The sequence below is a fragment of the Periophthalmus magnuspinnatus genome, chromosome 11 (genome assembly GCF_009829125.3).
Source record: "Periophthalmus magnuspinnatus isolate fPerMag1 chromosome 11, fPerMag1.2.pri, whole genome shotgun sequence".
Taxonomy (NCBI): Eukaryota; Metazoa; Chordata; class Actinopteri; order Gobiiformes; family Gobiidae; genus Periophthalmus; species Periophthalmus magnuspinnatus.
Genome location: NC_047136.2, coordinates 1,174,738 through 1,194,450, shown reverse-complemented (window position 1 = coordinate 1,194,450; position 19,713 = coordinate 1,174,738). Strand labels below are relative to the sequence as shown.

The 19,713-nt window shown below is 39.2% G+C and overlaps 1 protein-coding gene across 1 annotated transcript; it reads right to left on the bottom strand.

The window, feature by feature from the left end:
* Nucleotides 1-243: 243 nt before the first annotated feature.
* kpna6 (karyopherin alpha 6 (importin alpha 7)) lies at nt 244-18,894 on the bottom strand. The gene is made up of 14 exons (XM_033975034.2): nt 18,742-18,894; nt 14,581-14,714; nt 10,372-10,464; nt 10,203-10,302; nt 9,863-9,957; nt 9,652-9,783; nt 9,488-9,576; nt 8,154-8,253; nt 7,911-8,074; nt 6,001-6,079; nt 5,650-5,775; nt 4,316-4,443; nt 3,312-3,496; nt 244-2,250 (listed from the first exon to the last, which is right to left on the bottom strand). The coding sequence occupies exons 1-14, from the start codon at nt 18,743-18,745 to the stop codon at nt 2,063-2,065; spliced, it is 1,617 nt and encodes a 538-aa protein (XP_033830925.1). The 5' UTR covers nt 18,746-18,894; the 3' UTR covers nt 244-2,062.
* Between the last annotated feature and the right edge of the window lie 819 nt (nt 18,895-19,713).

The following is a 19,713-nucleotide window of genomic DNA, read 5'->3' as shown; positions in this document are numbered from 1 at the left end:
GACCCCTGACCTTTGACCCCTGTGTAGGGGCAAATTACTACTGAATATTACACTGTATTTGACCTTTTATGCCAGAAGAGCTGAGCTCAGTGGATATCGTTTGGAAATATAAAGACAGATCCTTAAAGTATGTGCTTTAAAGCTCCTGCTTTTTCTCAAACCTCAGCTTCAACAGCTTCAGTTTCAGGTAATGTAATAATTTAGTGGTGAAATCCACAGAACAGGAGCTCGTTCGCTCAGATGGGGACAGTCAGAGTCACAGCTCTTCCTCACACAGCGCCGTCAGTCAAACATCACACATCACAGTTCAGCTTCTCCACAAAACCAAGCACTGATCCAGGACGCCGCGTGCGACGACGCCGCGTACGACGACCCTCCCACGGCGCTACGCTAACCTCTGAATCCTCAGGCGCCACAAGACTTCGACCAAATCATACGTCATGTGTCCAGCAGCCGCCCAGCAGTTTCCACAGACGTTGAATCTTTTTCAAAATTAATAAAACTCAAATTATTCTTCATTAAAATAACCAAAAACAGCACTTAAATAATAATAAAGACTCAGTGCTCAAAGCACAGAAGCTCCTCCAGCTTCTTTAAACAAAACTCAAACTGTCGCGTGGAAACTGCTGTGTGTCTGCGGTCACTGATCTGTGTGAGGTGTTGTGTGTTTACAGTGTAGGCTGGTGTGTGTGTGCGTGACCTGTGTGCAATAGAATCATTAGAGTAAATCCAAGTTCACGTTTCTACTTGAATCTTGAATCGGCTCGTCACGGAGTCATATCCCTGGACAAATCCTCCGGCTGCTCTCGAGTCACTTTGAGGCTCGACTTCTCCACGACGACAAACCCAAACCTCTGCGCCGCTGCGGCGCCGACCGCAGTGATACAGGTCATTACATATCAGCTCTACCACTAGAAAATACATCACCAAAGATACTTCACGATCACTGCTCAACAATAAACGCATTTACCGTTTAGTCCAAACGCGATTAGTAGCATCTCGTCACTTCCTGCGACCTCCAACGCCGCGTTTGACCAGGGATATCGTGTGACTGTAGGCGGGGCATTGCGCGCCATGCAAAACACCTACTGCGACTACTGGGGGACAGAGCGGCCACTTGCGGGAAGCTTAAGAAAAAGACTGAAAAGCAAATGCTAAAAATGTCATGTTTTTAGTAACATTTTAGCCTCTGCGTACGTTTCCCTAAACATAACTCTCCTCCGCCGTCTCTCCGATCCCCACAGCTCTGCCATTACGTCAAAGGTTAGATCACTTCATAATTCAAATCGTTAATTACACGGCACACGACGAACATTGGATCTCTAGCTATACCACCCACATTTTTTTTTTTTTTTTTAATGTCATCAAAACCCGAACCTATCAAATATATAAATCTCAGCCCTTTTTATAGTTTTGTTTTACCCCCACCATAGATTTAACAGAGGGAAGAGGTCTGACTTTACTCGTTTATATCGCAGCCTCTCCGCTCCGTTTGCGCAGACTAGTTTCATTTGTAGATATGTTGAGCGTGGCACTAGACTAAAAGAGTCTCCCAGTACCACTTTTCATCATCTGAAATAAAAGGGGGAAAAAAAACACAAAAAGATAACTTAGGGTCGGGGTTAAATAAATCGAAAAAACAGGGATAAGGGAACACGACTGTTTGGATTGCACTGCGTCAGATTGACAAAGAAAACGGGGAATAACCCACAGCATCCCATTAGGAATCTGCCTCTGCATTTTTCTATATGGAATGTCCAATAAAAGAAACAAGAAACCGTAGGGAGCGAATCCACCACAGAGGGAATAGAAGCCGTCACATGGCAGAAGGGAACTGTATGTGCGCTGAAGCCGGGGCTCGTTTCAAAGCGTCAGACCAAACCGCCACAGTCTGCCCCGTGACAGTGACAGGACGATGGCCGGGGGGACAGCGGGGGTCACAGAGGGTTAGAGGCTTGGGAATCGACAGAGGGATTCTCCGGTAAGATGTTGGCGCTACAGGTAACGGGGACTGGGAGTCTAGAGTCGGGGCTTGTGGAGGGTTTTTGAAGAGGCGGGGGGTCTATAGCTGGAAACCCTCCATCGGGGCCTCCTGCTGGGGAAACAGGTACTGCTGATTGGCCTGGTCCACTTGTGGAGCCAGTTCACTGTCCACGTCCTCTCCTCCGAAGTAGTGCTCGATCAGCTCAAACGCCTTCTGGTAGATCTCCTGGTTGTCGTGGCTTTGAAGAAACTCGATCTTGTCCAAACCTGAAAATAAAAGCAGAGTGTGATCAGTTTAAACACATCTGGGAGTTTAAAGGCTCCGGATTTTTAAGCGTGGTAACCGTCGCTACGTTTATACTTTCAGATGTTTTCAACGTCAAGGCTGTTAAACGTCCACCAGAGGGCGCAGTTTGAGAAATGACCAAAACAGACAAAATAGAGCAACAAACAAACAAATGTGGAGGCGCAGAAGGCAGTTTTTAAAAAGTATTTGTTGAAAAAGAGCCAGGAAAATGTACGTGGGAGCATTTATTTGTTTTGCGCTTTGTTCTAGTCACTTTTTAAAACTTTAGCTTCCACTGTCCAGCTGTGTTCACTGCTGCCCCCAGTGGTCAGATTGTACCCAAAAGTCACTGACACTTTTAAATCTTCAGTAGTTCCTATAATTCTTAAGTTATACTCATCAGATTTTAGCCGTAGATAAACTGAACCTTCTGAGATTTTTGGTGATATATACAGTTATAATTGTTCACTTACACTTGAACTTATCACGACTTAAATTAGAAGAAATAAAAGTGTTTTTTAAGTGTCCACCATTTTGTTTTCACCCTGAACAGCCCGATCCAACACACTTTGCATCACATTTAAAGCATTTAACTTATGGCTCTTATTCGATCCTCGTTTTAAGTCGTTTATCGTCTGAGGTTTATTCACAAACACCTTTTCTTTAAGATCGACCCACAGGAAGAAATCAGGACGAGTCAGGTCTGTGGAGATACTGCCCCCTGTCTGTGAAAAACACTTATTATTCCTTTAATGGCGGTGGTTTACGCTCGTGGCATCTCTGGGATTAAAATGTCAAATGAGGGTTCGTTCCTCGGTGCTGGATTTGCTCAGATTAATGTGGGAAGATCCATTCTAAACGCTCTGGAAAAATACAAGAAAAATATTCAGAAACTAAAGAGTTAAGTTCCACATTTGGATTTCTGACGGAGAGGAGACTGACTAAACGACTCAGAGGACTAAAAGAAGCCTCCACGTTTATCTGTAGAACATGTCTGAACCTTAAAGCAGGAGGTAAACGCGCTGTAGGACAGTTCCAGTACCGTAGGCTTCTTCGATGTGGGCGCAGTAGGGGTTGACTCCTGTGCCGTTGTTCTCCTGTTTGGCCTCCTGTTCGCCCAGTCTCAAGATGTTCTCCAGTCCATTCAGAGCCACCTGCACGATCTTTGAGTCCATGACCGTGAGCAGGTCGCACAGAGGCTTTATACAGCCCAGGTTCACCAAGTATCTGCAGGAGAAGAACGTAAAGTCCACTGAGAAAGAGACCACACCCCCCGACATCAAACAACACGAGTTTAGACCAAACACGCAGCAGACGCCATGAGATAAACATTTTACAATTATTTTTTATTTTCATCAAAAACTTATTCAACTCTGTCCAAAAAAATAAAATAAATCAACATTATTTTTAACATAAATCCCCAATATTGATACTCAAATTATGCTGGGGGTGTTCTACATGTAAGTCTATGGCAGAATGTTCAGTAGTTACCATGGTGACACAATGCAAACATGAGCAAAAACTGACAAAAAAAAAAAAAAAAAAAGTGATTAGGAGTTTAATATTCAGCAAAAAGGTGAGCGCGACAAACTGAAAAATCTATTTGCTAATGCTAATGCTAATGCTAACGCTAGCTTGTGACTGTAATGTTTATGTGAAAGAGATTTGTTTGACAGCACAAATCAGCTCACGTATTGGAGTTCAAGTCATTTGTTTATGGTTAGATTGTGTTAAAGTCTAAGTTGAGTATCAGAGCTTCACACAGAGCAGTGCCTACAGTTAGCATCACACACCCGGGGAATGTGGACGACAGCTGCAAAGGAGGACGACAGCTGCTACTAAAGATGATTTCACTAGTCAGCCATTATTATTTTTCTTTTTTTTCCAGTTTGGCAAACAGAAAAACACATAAATTGCATCACATCCTCGGCCAAACTGTGAAAAAAGTGCGACTTATATTCCAGAAAATACCGTAGAATAAATCAGTGCGTCTCTCGCCTTTAAACTCATCAGAATCCTTAAACGCAGCAGTGAGAGTAAACAGACCTGATTTGCTCCGGCGTTCCTCCAGACGTGGCGTTGGTGATGGCCCACGCCGCCTCTTTCCTGGTTCTGAACTCTGCCTTCTGTAGAATGTCAATGAGCACGGGGAAAATGTTGGCATCTATTACTTTCTGCAAAGTTTGGGACAAAAGAAAACGAGGTCAGACCAGGACGCAGCTCAGAGTGTGTGTGTGTGTGTGTGTGTTTGTGTCGTAGCGTCGTGTTCAGACCATAAACTGTTTTCTGAAGTGGATTAAGTGAGTGTGACGTCACCACAGCGAGTCGTAGTTTTGAAGCCGAGTTACATATTATTTGGATTTCTATCATTATCATTATTTATATTTTGTTGTATTAATGTATTTTATTCTATTTTATTCTCCTATTTTACTGTTTTACTATGATTTTAACTTGTTTTTAATTTGATTTTACTGGAAAGCACTTGAGTGTTGTAAAGTGCTCTATAAATAAAACGTTGATTGATTCTAACCAAATAACCCCTAGGATCATGTAGAGCGGGATAATATGAACATTTAAGACCAAAATGATAAATCTGACAGCAGCTTTTCAAAAAACAAACTTAAAATAAACAAATAAAAACCTAAAAATAACAAAAAATGAATAAATAACTTCAAAAATAACAAAAAAAAGAAAGAAAATGAAAAGAAATTACAAAAAAAAACAACCTCAAAATCAAACAAAAAAATTAAAATAAAATAAACTCTAAATAAAAAAAAGAAAAGAAAAAAGAATGAACCCCAGGATCATGTAGAGCGGGTTAATACGAACATTTAAAGACCAAAACAACGAGTCTCACAGCTAGAAGTGTGCAAAAATACCCAAAAAATCAATACTTTTTAAAAATATTTGACCAATTATTGTGTCACAGCTCTATTGTGTGGTCTATTTAGAGGAAAGAAACTTGATTATGCAGAACTGTCGACATTTGATTGACCATTTTGTTGATTAAAAAAGGTGTATTTCATATCATCTTTGCACGAGTAGTAGTTTAACAAAAACGTTTAGTATCGCGGTCGTTTCAGTCGATCTGTCGTGATCCTTCAGAGCCGTTAAACTCTTAAACTGCACATGTTTCTGAGTAAAAGTAAATGTGGAGCTCGTATAAACTGTGGATGAATAACTTTAACCGATGGAACAGTTAAAATGTGTTTATCTTGTTGGTAAAATGCGGTAAACAAAACATTCCGTTGATGTTTATTTTTGTGAAAACGTGGCTGATCATGAAGAGTCGCAAAAGCCTTTATTTTTCACTGAATCGTACGGAATCGATCTGAAACATGTCGTATCATAACGGTCTGTGTCGTACGGCCGGGACTCACTTGTATCTGAGCCCTGTTTCCGGCCGTGATGTTTGAAATGGTCCAGCACGCCTCTTTTCGGATGGATTCCTTGGCGCTGCTGAGGAGGTGGAGGAGGCAGGGCAGAGCGGAGCAGTTCAGCACAACCTGGACAGGAAAAAAAAACACACCCGAGTTTGTATTAACGTTCATAAAAAAGTACAGCAGGAGGAAATAAAACTATGTGAAATATTACAAAAAGGATATGAGCGTATAATTTATATCCTCATCTCCCTTTTCAAATATGTCCCATTCAAAGTACACAGCATCAGACTGAACTTTCACAATGTTTAGTTGTTTAGTTGTTGTTATTGTGATAAAATATAAACGTACCTGTGTTTGAATATCATCTCCTGTGACGATGTTGCCCACAGCTCGCAAAGCCGGAGACGCCACTTTATAATCAGTGTGCCTGGACAAGACAACGCAGGGTTTTATTAGAAAAGGAGCCACTCACACACTCACACATTCACACACATTCACACACATTCACACACATTCACACACATTCACACAGACAATGAGACAGAGAAGGGTTAAGTGTCTTGCCCAAGGACACAAAGACAGATCCACTGACTGACAGGTTGGCAGTGTGATTCCCACAGAAGAAACCTGACGGCGCTAAAATGATGTTTATGTCGAGAGTGGGATTCAAGTGGCAAAACTTTATTTTATTGTTTTCCGTTTTTGTTTATTATTTAATTTTCTTTAATTTATTTATAATTTATTTTATTTTAATTAATTTTTTGTTTAATTTAACTGATTTTTTTCTCTTTTATTATTATTTTCTATCATTTATTTATAATTTATTTTACTTTATTTTCTTAGAGTTAAGTTACACCTAAAGCACATCTCACAAACTGTTCATCTCGAAAAGAAGTGAAGAAGAAAACTTGTCACGTCCCTCTGTCTGAACCTGAACCTTCAGATCAGTGGACAAACACTGACACTGTCCACGTCATTATTTTGGCTGCATCCAAATTTTGTCGAGAAGATTCAGACGAGGAGGAGGAGGAGGAGGAGGAGGAGGCGGAGGAGGAGGAAGAAGAGGAGGAGGTTTGCGTTCATGTTCAAGAATTTGATGATGTCATGGTCTCAGATGGAGGATCTATCTGAAACTTGAACTTTGCTTTACAAATAAACTTGCCCTGCTTTTATAACTATGGGAGCTTCAAACTTCTGCTCCACGAACGTTGAACTGTATTGTTATTTTTGCGAGTGGAGTGAGTTTTCCAGACGACGATGTTTTTAAGTCCTGTCCATATCCACTGTCTGTGATTAATGTTCAGATCTGGATTTACAGACACAAAAGTGAAATAAAAACCCCAGGATCATGTAGAGGGTTAATACGAACATTTAAGACCAGAATGAGTCTGAAGCAGCAGAGACAGAGAGAGGACACAAAAAACAAAAAATAAACTCAAAATAATAATAACAAAAAAGATAAAAAAAAATAAAAAATTAACTCAAAATAACAAAAAATAAAAATAAAAAAAATAAAAAATTCAAAAATTAACTCAAAATAACTAAAAAAACAAAACAAAAAAAATCCCAAAACAAAACAAAAAAACAAAAATTACAAAAAAGTTTAAAAATAAACAAAAAATAAATAAATTCAAAAAAGAACTCAAAATAACAAAAAACTAACAAAAAAAACTCAAAATAACAAAAAAAGAAACAAACTAAAAAAAAACAAAAAAAAAACCCCTCAAAATAACTAAAAAATAAATAACTAAAAAAAAATAAAAAAAATAAAACTCAAAATAAAAACCCCAGGATCATGTAGAGCAGGTTAATATGAACATTTAAGACCAAAATGAGTCTGAAGCAGCAGAGACAGAGAGAGGACACAGTTTTTACACAGAAAGTGCGCCCATGATCACTTCCTGTTTGTAACGCGGCGGCTAGCAGGTTAGCTTCGTCCATTTATATCAACAGTCTATGGATCAGACACTGTTGAACTGAACCTTTCTCTCCTTACAGAACATAAAAATACAATCTGAAAGAGTCCGTGTGTTGAGATTAATTGTTGTGAGGTGAAAACAACAGCTCCAGGGACAAATATGAGGCAGAAAACAAAAAGAAACACATTTAGTCTGTTGTTCTGCTCATAGTTCTGCCTCAGAGCTTCAGTCGAGATGTTGAGGGGCATTTTTCAAATAAAACTTGCTGCATAACCTCGATCTGACCCGTCCAGCTCAAATTTAAACTGCAGCTAAAAACACGATCATAACAAAACTTACATGAGCAGTTCCACGAGTCTCCTGCAGACCCCAGAGTCGATCACGGCCTGGATCTTGTCGTTGGGGCCGTCGGACAGGTAGGACAGGGCCCAGCAGGCGTCGGCCAGAAGGTCCGGGTCACTGCTGAATAAAAGTCTGGACAGTACGGGCAGGCAGGGGGAGACCTGAGCACAGAGAGTGAGGTTAGTGTGGTCCAGAGTGTGGAAAAGGTAAACGTGTGTGTGTGTGTGTGTGTGTTTGGACCTTCTCAAACGCAGGGGGAGGGTTCTTTCCTCTACACAGGTTGGATAAAGCCCAAACTGCATTTCTAGTCATGGTCAGTCTGGTGGATTTGGTCAAAAGCCTGGAAAATAATAAAATAAGAAGATACATCATTTCAAAGGGTGCAATCATTTACATAAGACATCATGGTTCTGTCTGCTGGCGCCACCTACGGGCCGGTCATAGATTTAACGTACAAACGGACACGGGTAATGCGCTCGCTGCTGCTGCTTTCTTTCTTTACCCGAGGTCGCTCCTGCTAGCATTAGTAACAGGTCTCATCGACAGTTCCCTGCTAAAACCAGCGGTGTGGGCGAAAAGGGGCGTTACCTTAAACAGCCTCGCTCCTGATTGGCTCTTTGGTTGCTATGATACTCGTGGAACTCAGACCGAAAATGGGAAGTTTCACAACAATGACGTGACTGCAGGAAAATGGAGATTATCGTATTTTCCGGACTGTAAGTAGCACTTTTTTTCATAGTTTGGCCAGAGGTGCGACTTAAATGTGAAATGATTCAAATCTATAAAGTCACATGTTGGTTCTTGTCACAGTGACAGTCGTGCGAGGGGCTCTAGACTTGGACCAGTATCTACTCCTCCTGAACCACTCAACATTTAAAATATCAACATTACACTCATTTAAAAGACAAAGACAAACACTGAACGCTTCATCTTCCTCTGGAGTTGGTGGATTTGTTCAGAAGTGACACCGAGGATGAAGAATTCAGTGGATTTATTGATTTGGAGTGAGATCCAGAGTAAACTTGTTGTTTTTTCTGCTTTATTTATCTGATTAACTGTTAATATCTTACGTTAAACCAGACACGTGTTCAGTTCTGTCTGTGCTTCATGGAGCTGAATAAATATAAATGTGTTACGTTAGCGTGATGTACTGATATTCAGCCTGTTGGTCCACATTTTATTATTATTATTAGAACTTGACTTTAAAGATAAAATGTCTGTTCTTGGTCTCGGATTTTGTAAAATAAATTTCCTCAAAAATGCGACTTATTTATGTTTTTTTCTTCATTATTACGCATCGTTTCACTGGTGCGACTTATACTCCAGAGCGACGTATATTCTGGAAAATACAATACTAAAACACAGAAGAACGACTTAAAATCCAACTTTGAGCGGATAAATTATATTGGAATATGGTTAAAAGCAGTTTAAAGTTAATTTAGCTAAATACGCCTCCTTTAAGTAATGAAAGAAGCTCCCTCCTCATTTAATTTTTTGCTCCTGAGGGGATCTAAATGTGCACCTGACTTGTAAAACTAATCAACACTTTTCCAATAATAAAAACATAAACATACAGTAGTAGAGGTGGGAGGATTTGGCAGTTGAGCACGTAGTCTCTGCACACGGCGCTGTCTCCTGCGATGTTCCCCAAGGCCCACACAGCCTGAAAACAAGAACAACGCACCGATGGACGAGGTAATTCAAAGTTAAAGTTCAAAGTTCACAGCGGAGGTCGTACCTGCTCCTGGACATCCTCAAACTCTGAGTTCAAAAGCTCTTTAAAGACGGGCACCGCTCCAGCCTCAATCACCGTCTTGGTCTGCATCGACGTGCCCGAGGCGATGTTTGTCAGAGCCCACGCCGCTTCAAACTGAAAGATAAAACGTTTTAAAAGATCATTCATGGATTCATAAAGTTTAAATTAAAATAAAGTTGTGTCGTAAATGCACCTGTAATGTGCTGTTGTCTCCTTTCTTTAGAAACTCCACAAATCTCTCCACAACTCCAGACGTGTTTATGACTTCATCGATCGGGGGATTCGGCTCTGAAACGTAGAACGAAGTCACGGGTTAAATTTAAATCAGTCCTTTTGTGTTTGTGTCTCCATGGTTTTTCATCTCTGGGTCATTTTGTTATGATTTACACTTTTTAAATCACAATATTCATCGAAAAACAACTTAATAAAAAAAAACTCAGAGGCTCAACCAGAAGAAACGACTAAAAACGACTTAAACGCTCTGATTTAAGGCGTTTATTTTATTTATTTGTGATGAAGTTTTTAGTGAACACCTTTGGACAGAAGCTTCCTAAACTTTTGCGTCGTGGCCAGCTGAAGCTCTGGGTCCTCGGAGAAAAGCATGTCGACCATCTCTTTTGTTATCACTCCTTCCTGCAAAGAAACGTGAGGTCATTCCAGTCGTTCGTGGCGTTCTCTGAGTTTAATGTGTTCACCGCTCACCGTCACAGGAGACGTGAGGTACGCGTCCACCAGGGGGCTCTCGAACATGGCTTCATCTTCATTAACGACGTCGACGTTTCTTCTTTTGAAAAGCTAGAAAACAACACGTAAAAAAAAGGATTGTTATTTTGTATTTGTAGTTTTTATTGTTTTATTTCATTTCTTTTCCAGACACTCAAAGATGCTTTAAATAAAGAGACAAAGAAACAAAACAAAAACATTTTAAAGAGATGTTAAAGGTTTAATATTACACAAAATTTGACTCTTGTAGTTTCAATCCATGTTAGAACGTTGTTAGCGCATCAAAATCAGACCTGGAGTTGTGTTTTGTTTCATTCTCACATGTTTGAGTCGCACTTTATTATTAGTCTGTCACATCTACAAACCTCAAAATGCGACGTTCCACCTTGTGATGTCATCAAGTGGTAGTTTTCAAGTCAACAGCTCCTTTTAACATTTTGCTCAGTATAAATTGCCAATTCCAGATGCTGAAATGATCCAAATGATTCTAGAAATAACACAGCGGAGCACTTCCTGTATCACCACATGATGACATCACGAGGTGGAACAGAGTGTTTTCAGTTTGAGAGAAGAACTCAGCCTAAATCTGCAGGTTTGTTTGTGTTAAACTTGTGTGAATGAAACAAAAACACAACTCCAGGTCTGTGTGTGACGAGGAAACATTAGAACAGATCAGAGTATAGAGTAAAATGTGAACTTTAAAAACAATTTGCGTAATTTTAGGTAAATCTACTGGAGGCTGAAGTGTAAACACCACACACCAATATACGTTTTTGTTTATTTGGTGAATTGTATGAGGGCTGTGCAGTAAACCATATTTTAACTAACACTGGGATTCAGCCATTTGTTTTCGTCAAAAGTTTGGACACTTTTCTCGTTTCCTCTTTGTTTTCATGATTATTTCTATTGTAGATTCTCACTAAAAGCGTCAAACCTGACACACATGGACCTGCAGTGTGACAGATCGACCGACGAAACAGACGCACCCCTTCACCGTTTCACCGTTTCCATGTTAACGGACAAAGCAGGAAATGTTTCAAACTCTTAGGCAACAGGAAGACGCATCCTGGCGCCTCCAGCCCCATCGCCCCAGACCTACATTCCACTGGAAGATTTATGGAGGCACTCAGTTGGGATTAGACTTTACTAGAAAGATCCACAACATTTCAACAAGAACAGAACAAGCGACGATCGTTCAAGACAGAAACAAGCCTCAGACTGAAGTAAATCCAGATAAACTTGAGCCAAGAGCACGACACAAAGATTGCACAATATAATGATCTCAGACAACGACTTTATCCACAGAGCGACTGATTAATGTTAATGTTCATATCTTGATTTACAGACACAATAGTGAAATAAAAACCCCAGGATCATGTAGAGGGTTAATACGAACATTTAAGACCAGAATGAGTCTGAAGCAGCAGAGACAGAGAGAGGGGGGACAGTAAAAAAAATAAAAATTAACTCAAAATAACAAAAAAAGATAAATAAAAATACCTTAAAAAAAAATAACTAAAAAAAATAAAATAAAAAAAATCCTCAAAATAACAAAAAAAATTAAGAAAATAAAAAACTGAAAATAACAAAAAAACAACAACAAAAAAATCCTCAAACTATCTTTTTTTGTTATTTTGAGTCAATTTTTATTTTTTGTGTTTATATTTTTAGTTAAATAAAAATAACAAAAAATAAATAAATAAAAATAACAAAAAAAAAAAAAAAATCCTCAAAATAACTAAAAAAAAAAAAATAAAGAAAATAAATAAATTTTAAAAAAATCCTCAAACTAACTAAATAAATATAAAAAAAAAAAAGCTTAAAAAAAATAACAGAGAGAATGGACTCGGTGGCTAGCAGGTTAGCTATGTCCATTTATAAATACAGTCTATGGGAACGGCGTAAACTGTTCATGTTCTGAATATTGTCAGAATCGTTTGTACATCGATCAGAAAAATAAACAGAAGACATTTAATTTCTGTAAAAATGTGTTAAAGCTTCATAACGCCTCATTATTCTCATTCTCAAATCCAGCTCAGCTTTAGCTCACGACTTCACCGCACTGGTTTAGCCGCCGCGCTCAAACGTAAGTGATTTCAACAGGAAATACACGGAGAATCTTCTGACCAGACCCAGGACAAAAGAGACAGTGACCAAGCAGGAGTCATTAAAACCGCCAGTTCTCTTCCAAATTTATGTTTTTAATCTAAATGACTACAGCTGATCTGATTTTTCCACATTTAAATATCAGCACATTCAGTTGGACGTAGTCTTATTCAGTGAGCCGTGCTGCTCAGACCTTGTGTTTAAAACCACAAAAGTGAAAATCTTCCTTCGAGCTCAGACCTGCTGACCTCTGCCCCCCGTCTGCCCCGTGCAGCTTGACCTCTGAAACTGACCTTCTGCAGGGGTCAGAACAACAGCGTGGACTGAGACACCAGGTCACATCTCACAAACGTCCAGCTTTAACTTTGATATAACGAACTGGATTAAGTTTATTTCCACTATCCCTTTTAATCTCAGTCCGCAGAATAAACAAAAATAAACTAAAAATCACTCTGTACTTGTTTTAGGTAATAAATAAATAAATAAATAGTTATCCTTTGATCACTACTTTGCACCGAGAGAGCAACTACTGGACAATACGCTTTGTTGATATTTTGAGGCCGATTTTGATTATTTTCCTCAAATGACGTCATTTAAATTTACTGCAAACTCACCCACAGCCGTTCTACCTTTAAGAGAGAAGTGTGTCACATTTTGTACATTTATCTCTTTGTATAAATCTTTGTTTGGATGTTTTCTACGCAGCAAATCCACAAAAATAAAATATCGGCCTGTGCTGGAGATGTAAAACCGATCGTGCATACGCTAAAAAGTCCAAATATCGGCCTCATCTCAACTGTGAAGCTCACTGAGAAAAGGACAAGTGTTTGCAGCTGTCCACAAAGCAACGGCTGGACACTGAGGATTTGAATGTAAAATATGAAAAAAATAATTCTGTAACTCAGCTTTTCTTCTTTACTACACTGGTCCCTCGTTTATCGCGGGGGTCACGTTCTAAAAAATAACCCGCAATACACAAAATCCACGAAGTATCATCTTTATTTTTTACATTATTCTCTCTGTTTTTGTCTGTAAAACCCCTCACCACACACTTTATACACTTTTCTCACACAGGCGTTAACATTTTCTCACGTTTCTCTCTCGTTTAAACTCTCTCAAAGTTCAAACCTTCGTAGATTAAAAAAAATAAGCACAGTTTTACACAATGAAAACAAAGATCAAGACCTGTTTTCGAGTCTAAACATTTGTTTGAGAAATGAAAATATAAACATTTTCCTAAACTGTAAATAAAAATGCTAGCGATCGAACATTTAAGTAAATTTGTCTGTACATAATTACATATTTCTTATTTCATACGTGTGAGGGCTTCCATGTGTTTATAAAATGTAGAAAGTGGTGCAAGTTTTCTCCCCGACAAAACCCACAATGTCGATGAAACGTTCTGCACCGACAAAGACGCCGACGAAGGTTTGAACTTTGAGAGAGTTTAAACGAGAGAAATGTGAGAAAATGTTAACGCCTGTGTGAGAAAAGTGTATAAAGTGTGTGGAGAGGGGTTTTACAGACAAAAAACATTAGAGAATAACGTTCTGCACCGACAAAGGCATCCAAAAAGTCGAGGAAGATGCTAACCGTCGTAGAAAAAGTTAGATTTCTGGACACGCTGAAGGACGGTAGAAGTTCCGTGACTGTAGAGGGCGCCATTACGGAACAAATGAATCTTCAGTTCGTTATATCAAAAAGGAGGAAAATAATGTGGTTTCATTCCATAAAACTGAACTTATTTTTAAAAATCCACGAAGGTTTGAACTTTGAGAGAGTTTAAACAAGAGAGAAATGTGAGAAAATGTTAACGCCTGTGTGAGAAAAGTGTATAAAGTGTGTGGTGAGGGGTTTTACAGACAAAAACATGTATAATAACTCAAATATAAAGCTGATACTTCGTGGATTTTGCTTATTTTCAGAACGTGACCCCAGCGGTGAACGAGGGAACACTGTACATTCATTTTTGTCTGGTGGTGGTGGTGGTGTATATTCTTGGAAATCAATGTTGAATATTTTTCCCCCATATGACCCCGCCCTCTTTTGTATTATTTGAATGTTTACTAGCCGAGTGCACACCTGCTGTTCCCGTTTCTGTTTCCTGAGCTGGATGCCCTCCTCTTCTCTGCGGCGCCTCATCTCTTCGGGGTTCAGGGCTTTGTTTTTGTAGCGGTTCATTCTGCAGTTATCCTTGGCCGGACTGGCTGACGGCTCTGTGGGATCAAACAAAGGCTCGTGAATACAAATCAGACCAAACGCGGTCACGGACACTTTGCAGCTTGTGTCATCAACATTCTCTTCGGGGTGTGACGCTAACTGTAAGCACTGCTCTGTCTAAAGCCGTGTTATTCATGTTAAAACTTTAGTCTGAGCCTTAGACCGGAAAGAACTGACTTATCTGAACTCCAACAGATGAACTGATTTGTGCTGTTAAACGAGTCCCTCTCAAATCACACTACAGTCAAAAGCTAGCCAACATTAGCATTAGCATTAGCCAACAGTTTTTCAGTTACATCTTCAACAAAAAGGTGAGAGTGACTAACGCTCGGACTGATCACAGGCTCCTGAAAATGTGTGTTTAAATCGATTTTGTACGTTCAGACGATCTTATAGCGTTTTTGCTGCGTTTGCTCATGTCTGCACTGCGTCTCCACGGTAACTGCTGAACATTCCACCACAGACGCACACGTAGAACACCCCCCAGCATGTTCTGAGACTGTGGAGACAAAATGAACGCACTTAAGTCCGAGTCCACACACGCGTCGCTCTGACACACTGGACTAAAGGTGCTGCAGGGGCATAATCTGAACCTGCTTTTGTGCAGTCACGGCGCTGGAACACAATTGATACTTTGCAGCTGATGTCATCAACATTCCCTGCGGGTGCGATGCTAACTGTAGGCTCTGCTCTGTCTGAAGCTCTTGTTAGACTTTAATCTGAGCTTTGTTTTAACACAATCTGACCAGAAAGAACTGACGCAGCTGAACTACAACAGATTGGCTGATTTGTGCTGCTAAACACGTCCCTCTCGAATAACATCACAGTCACGAGCTAGCATTAGCATTAGCATTAGCATTAGCCCACAATTTGTGTAAAATCAAACTCTTAAACAGGACCGTGAGCTCGGATTGATCACAGGCTCCTCAAAATGTGCTCTTTAAATCACTTTTATATCGAAACTTTTTTGTCTGTTCAATTGCTCATGTGTGGATTGTGTCACCACGGTAACTCCTAAACATTCCACCCTAGACATACATGTAGAACACCCCCAGAGCGTGACGTCACCGCAAAGTATCAATACAGAGCACACGGAGGGTCACAGTGAGCTGAAGACACGGGAGATTTCAGAAAGATTGTGTTTTCCTGTTAAAATGACAACACAAAATGATTCAAGTATGAAGCTTTTAGGAAGTAAGTTGTGCGTTCAAACCATGGATCTATTAAAATAAAATAAAATAACTGGAATGTTCTGCTGTTTAGAGCGCTATCGAGTTGGACTAGTGGCCACTTACCGGTACTACAACGAAAAAATCAGATTGCTCATGTTTGACTGACAGGACAACTACAGCGTTCACAAAGGTCCAATATTGTGTTGATTTAAATAAAAATGTTCAGATCACAAACTTTCTCAGCTCAAAAGCCGTCTGCTGTCTAAAAAAAAAGCTCTTTAATCATTAACTTCAGCTACGTTCTAAATTCTAAAGTGTCGTTTTATATATTTCACGTTTTAAAGAGTCGCCCCACAGACAAAACTGTTTACTTAAATTACAGATGAGCTGCTGTTTGTGGAGGAGGTGGGGCAGAACATGAGATTGTTTTGGTCCAATGAGGTTCATCTGGTTTGATGATAATTTAACGAACAGGTATGAAAACAAACTAAACCCTGGTCTGAAATGAAACGTTTTCCACAGGATCAAAAACACTGCTCTGTAAACGTGACTGTGGCGCAGGATCACGTGTGGTCAGGACGTAAACTGAGAAGACGTGATAATCTAAACCTGTCACCACAATCACTACATGAACTTGTTACTTGTTGTTCAGTTTATGCACTACCGGAAAATTTATGGTTATTTTTCGGCCACACAATCTTCTATGAGCTGTAAAAGTTTGATTTAATAACTGTCCTGACTCATTACAGACTAAACTAACGACTAAAGTCTCATTCTGCTGTTTATTTTTGCAGCTCAGGATTTTTAACAGTATTGTAGATTTAGAATAGTTTTTGTTAGTTTTTATATCTGCTCATGTAGTTTTGGTCCATGAATTAGTTTCAATGTTATTGTTTATCGTTTATTTTTACTTCAGCGATAAATCAAGCTTCAAAAAGTTTGTTATCGTGACTGGGAAATACTGAAATTTTGTGTCATGGCCAAAATAATTGCGATTAACAATAATGATTAAACTATCTGACAGTTTAAACATTTCATGGAATTAATAATTATCATTTTAATGTTATGAATAAGTGTCTTGCCCAAGGACACAATGACAAAATTCATCTTTTTTTCACTATTGTACTAAAGTAGTGTTGGAGAAGTAGCTTTTCTCTGCACATTCTGTTGATGTAATGACGATTATCTTAGTTGGCGATTATCACGTTTATATTAAATGATCCACAAATGATTATTGTTTACTCTTTATCACAATAAATGATACTATTGTTTACCGTCCCATTCCAACTAGTGATAAACTTAACACACACATCTAAATAAAGCACATTGGACTTATCACGACAACATATTTTAAATCACGATATCGATATAGAGATAAACAATAATATTGAAATGACTTTAAATCACTGACACAGCAACAATACATAAACACAATGCCAGTGAAAGATTTGAACTGCAACAAATCAAAAACAGAAGTAGGTCCGTCATGAAAATCACTATTATTGTTCAAAACATGACGGAACAATGTTTTTTTTGGTAGAAGTTTGAAAAAATATCTTCTGACTTACAGACAAAAACTCATTATTTAAGTGTCACACTCTTCTGTTTATTTATTTCAGCTCATGTTTTTTTTTTTTTTACAATATTGCACATTTGTTATTGTTTTTTAGGGGATAATTCTGCTTTGTGGTTTGGTTTCAATCTTATCATTTATCTGTGTAATCCCTCAGTCGTCCAGGTCTGATCTACAGTAAAAGAAAAATATAAAATCTGTCAACTGGACAAGGCCGTGTCCAGCAGTAATCTGATCAGAACTGAAGTGTCTTGGATGAGCAGCTAAACGTCTTCACTGTTTTACCATTACCGTTTATGGTTTATATTTACTTCAGTGATATATTGCACTTTAAAATATGTCATTGTGATAAGACCTGGGGCAATTCTGAAATTTAATATCATGATAATTATTAAAGTTACTGAAAACACGTTAAGGAGACGAATAATCATCATTTTATACTATGAATACAGAATAAAATATTGAAACTGTTCTAGAGCTGCTCTGTGTTATGAACAAAACAACAATTTAATGTCGATTATCTTTGTTGGCGACTATCACAATTTAAAATGTCCTAGGAACGATTTTTGTTTACTCTTTTTACCACGATAAACAATATTATTATTATTATTATTATTATTATTATTATTAATATGACAGGCCTAAACAGAATGAACCAGTGATTAGCCATAGGAGTTATTTAAACAATCTTACATTATTACATAAAACTGGCTCAAATCTCAGGCTGTTGTAAAGAAACTGTGAACATGATAAAAATAGAGCCTCAAAACACAGTTCCACATTTGTTAAGTGTCATAAATTCAATGACTTGCTGATATTGTGATTATAATGACAGGCCTATATCTTATTTAAAGATAATTCTTAACTATCCACAGTGTAGTTAAAATTAGGGGACAGATATCAGTCTAAGCTCTGGGGTCAGAGAATCATTTTGGATCCAGCTGACTGAGTAATGCTAACTATATTTAGGCTGAACATGCTAACAAACTGTTTACTTCAAATGTCTTTAACATCACAAATCTAACGGTTATATTCAACTTTACACATTTTTCTTAAACATTCATGCGTCATACACTTAAATCCCGATATAAACTTGTCATATGAGGTTAATATAAGGTGTTTAAGAGCTTATAAAAGACACTTAGCATCGCAGCTAAGTTAGCAGCATGCGTTAGCTAAACACTGACAGCACAGATTTCGCAACGCTCCTCGCGCTCACGACGCCACAGCACGCGGACGTCACTGCCCGGGGTCGCACGCGCTCAGGACACGTCTTACCCATGATCTCCTGCGGGACTGAAGCGTGTCTCTGAAGGACAAACACAGGACTTTAACTCCGCTGTGACTGGAGCTTTCACGGGCTGTTCTGTGAGAATATGTCTGCGCGAGCCGGAAGTGTACGCATGTGTCGTATGATGGCAGGGGGCGCGCGAGGAAGTGCACGCATTTGACGCACGACAGGCAGAGGGCGCTCGAGGACTGCGCATGCGTAAACTGTGATTCATCTCCAGCTCATGTTACTGATGGGACTGTCAGACTCCTCTATTTCAAACTGCTTCAATCTGTCTGTGCCAAGGAGTGTTTATATTCAATTCATCTTTATTTAAAACAGACAAAGACAGTGACAGTACAAACAGTAAACATTTAAAGTAAAAGCAGAAGTAAAATGTGTCAACTGGACAAAAAGTTGTAGGAGTGAAAGCGTTTGGCTGCTCATCCAAGACAAGAATTTAGTTCCATCACTGCTCTATACTAAAATTAATTTACAAACTTCACTAAATATGTTTTTCTGTGTAAAAAGTGGCCTGCTCTGTGTCTGATTCTTGTCCTGGTTCAGAGATAAACTGTATAAAAATAAATGAAATGAATGTCTCCCCTGACCCCTGACCCCTGACCCCTCGTTCACCCCACAAGCCTGACTCTTTATCACACTCTACAGAGAGTCACTCAGGTCACTACAGGAGGGTCACATGACTCTGTACGATACACACTCAGGTCACATGACTCTGTACGACACACGCTCAGGTCACATGACTCTGTACGACACACGCTCAGGTCACATGACTCTGTACGATACACGCTCAGGTCACACGACTCTGTACGACACACGCTCAGGTCACATGACTCTGTACGACACACGCTCAGGTCACATGACTCTGTACGACACACACTCAGGTCACATGACTCTGTACGACACACACTCAGGTCACATGACTGTACGACACACTCAGGTCACATGACTCTGTACGA

Excerpts from the sequence above, each read along its gene's own strand:
- kpna6 (XM_033975034.2), bottom strand. Across the intron at positions 10,303-10,371 it reads ACCTCACGTCTCCTGTGACG|GAAGGAGTGATAACAAAAGA; the intron begins GTGAGCGGTGAA and ends GTTTCTTTGCAG. Across the intron at positions 4,444-5,649 it reads GAAACAGGGCTCAGATACAA|AAAGTAATAGATGCCAACAT; the intron begins GTGAGTCCCGGC and ends CAAACTTTGCAG.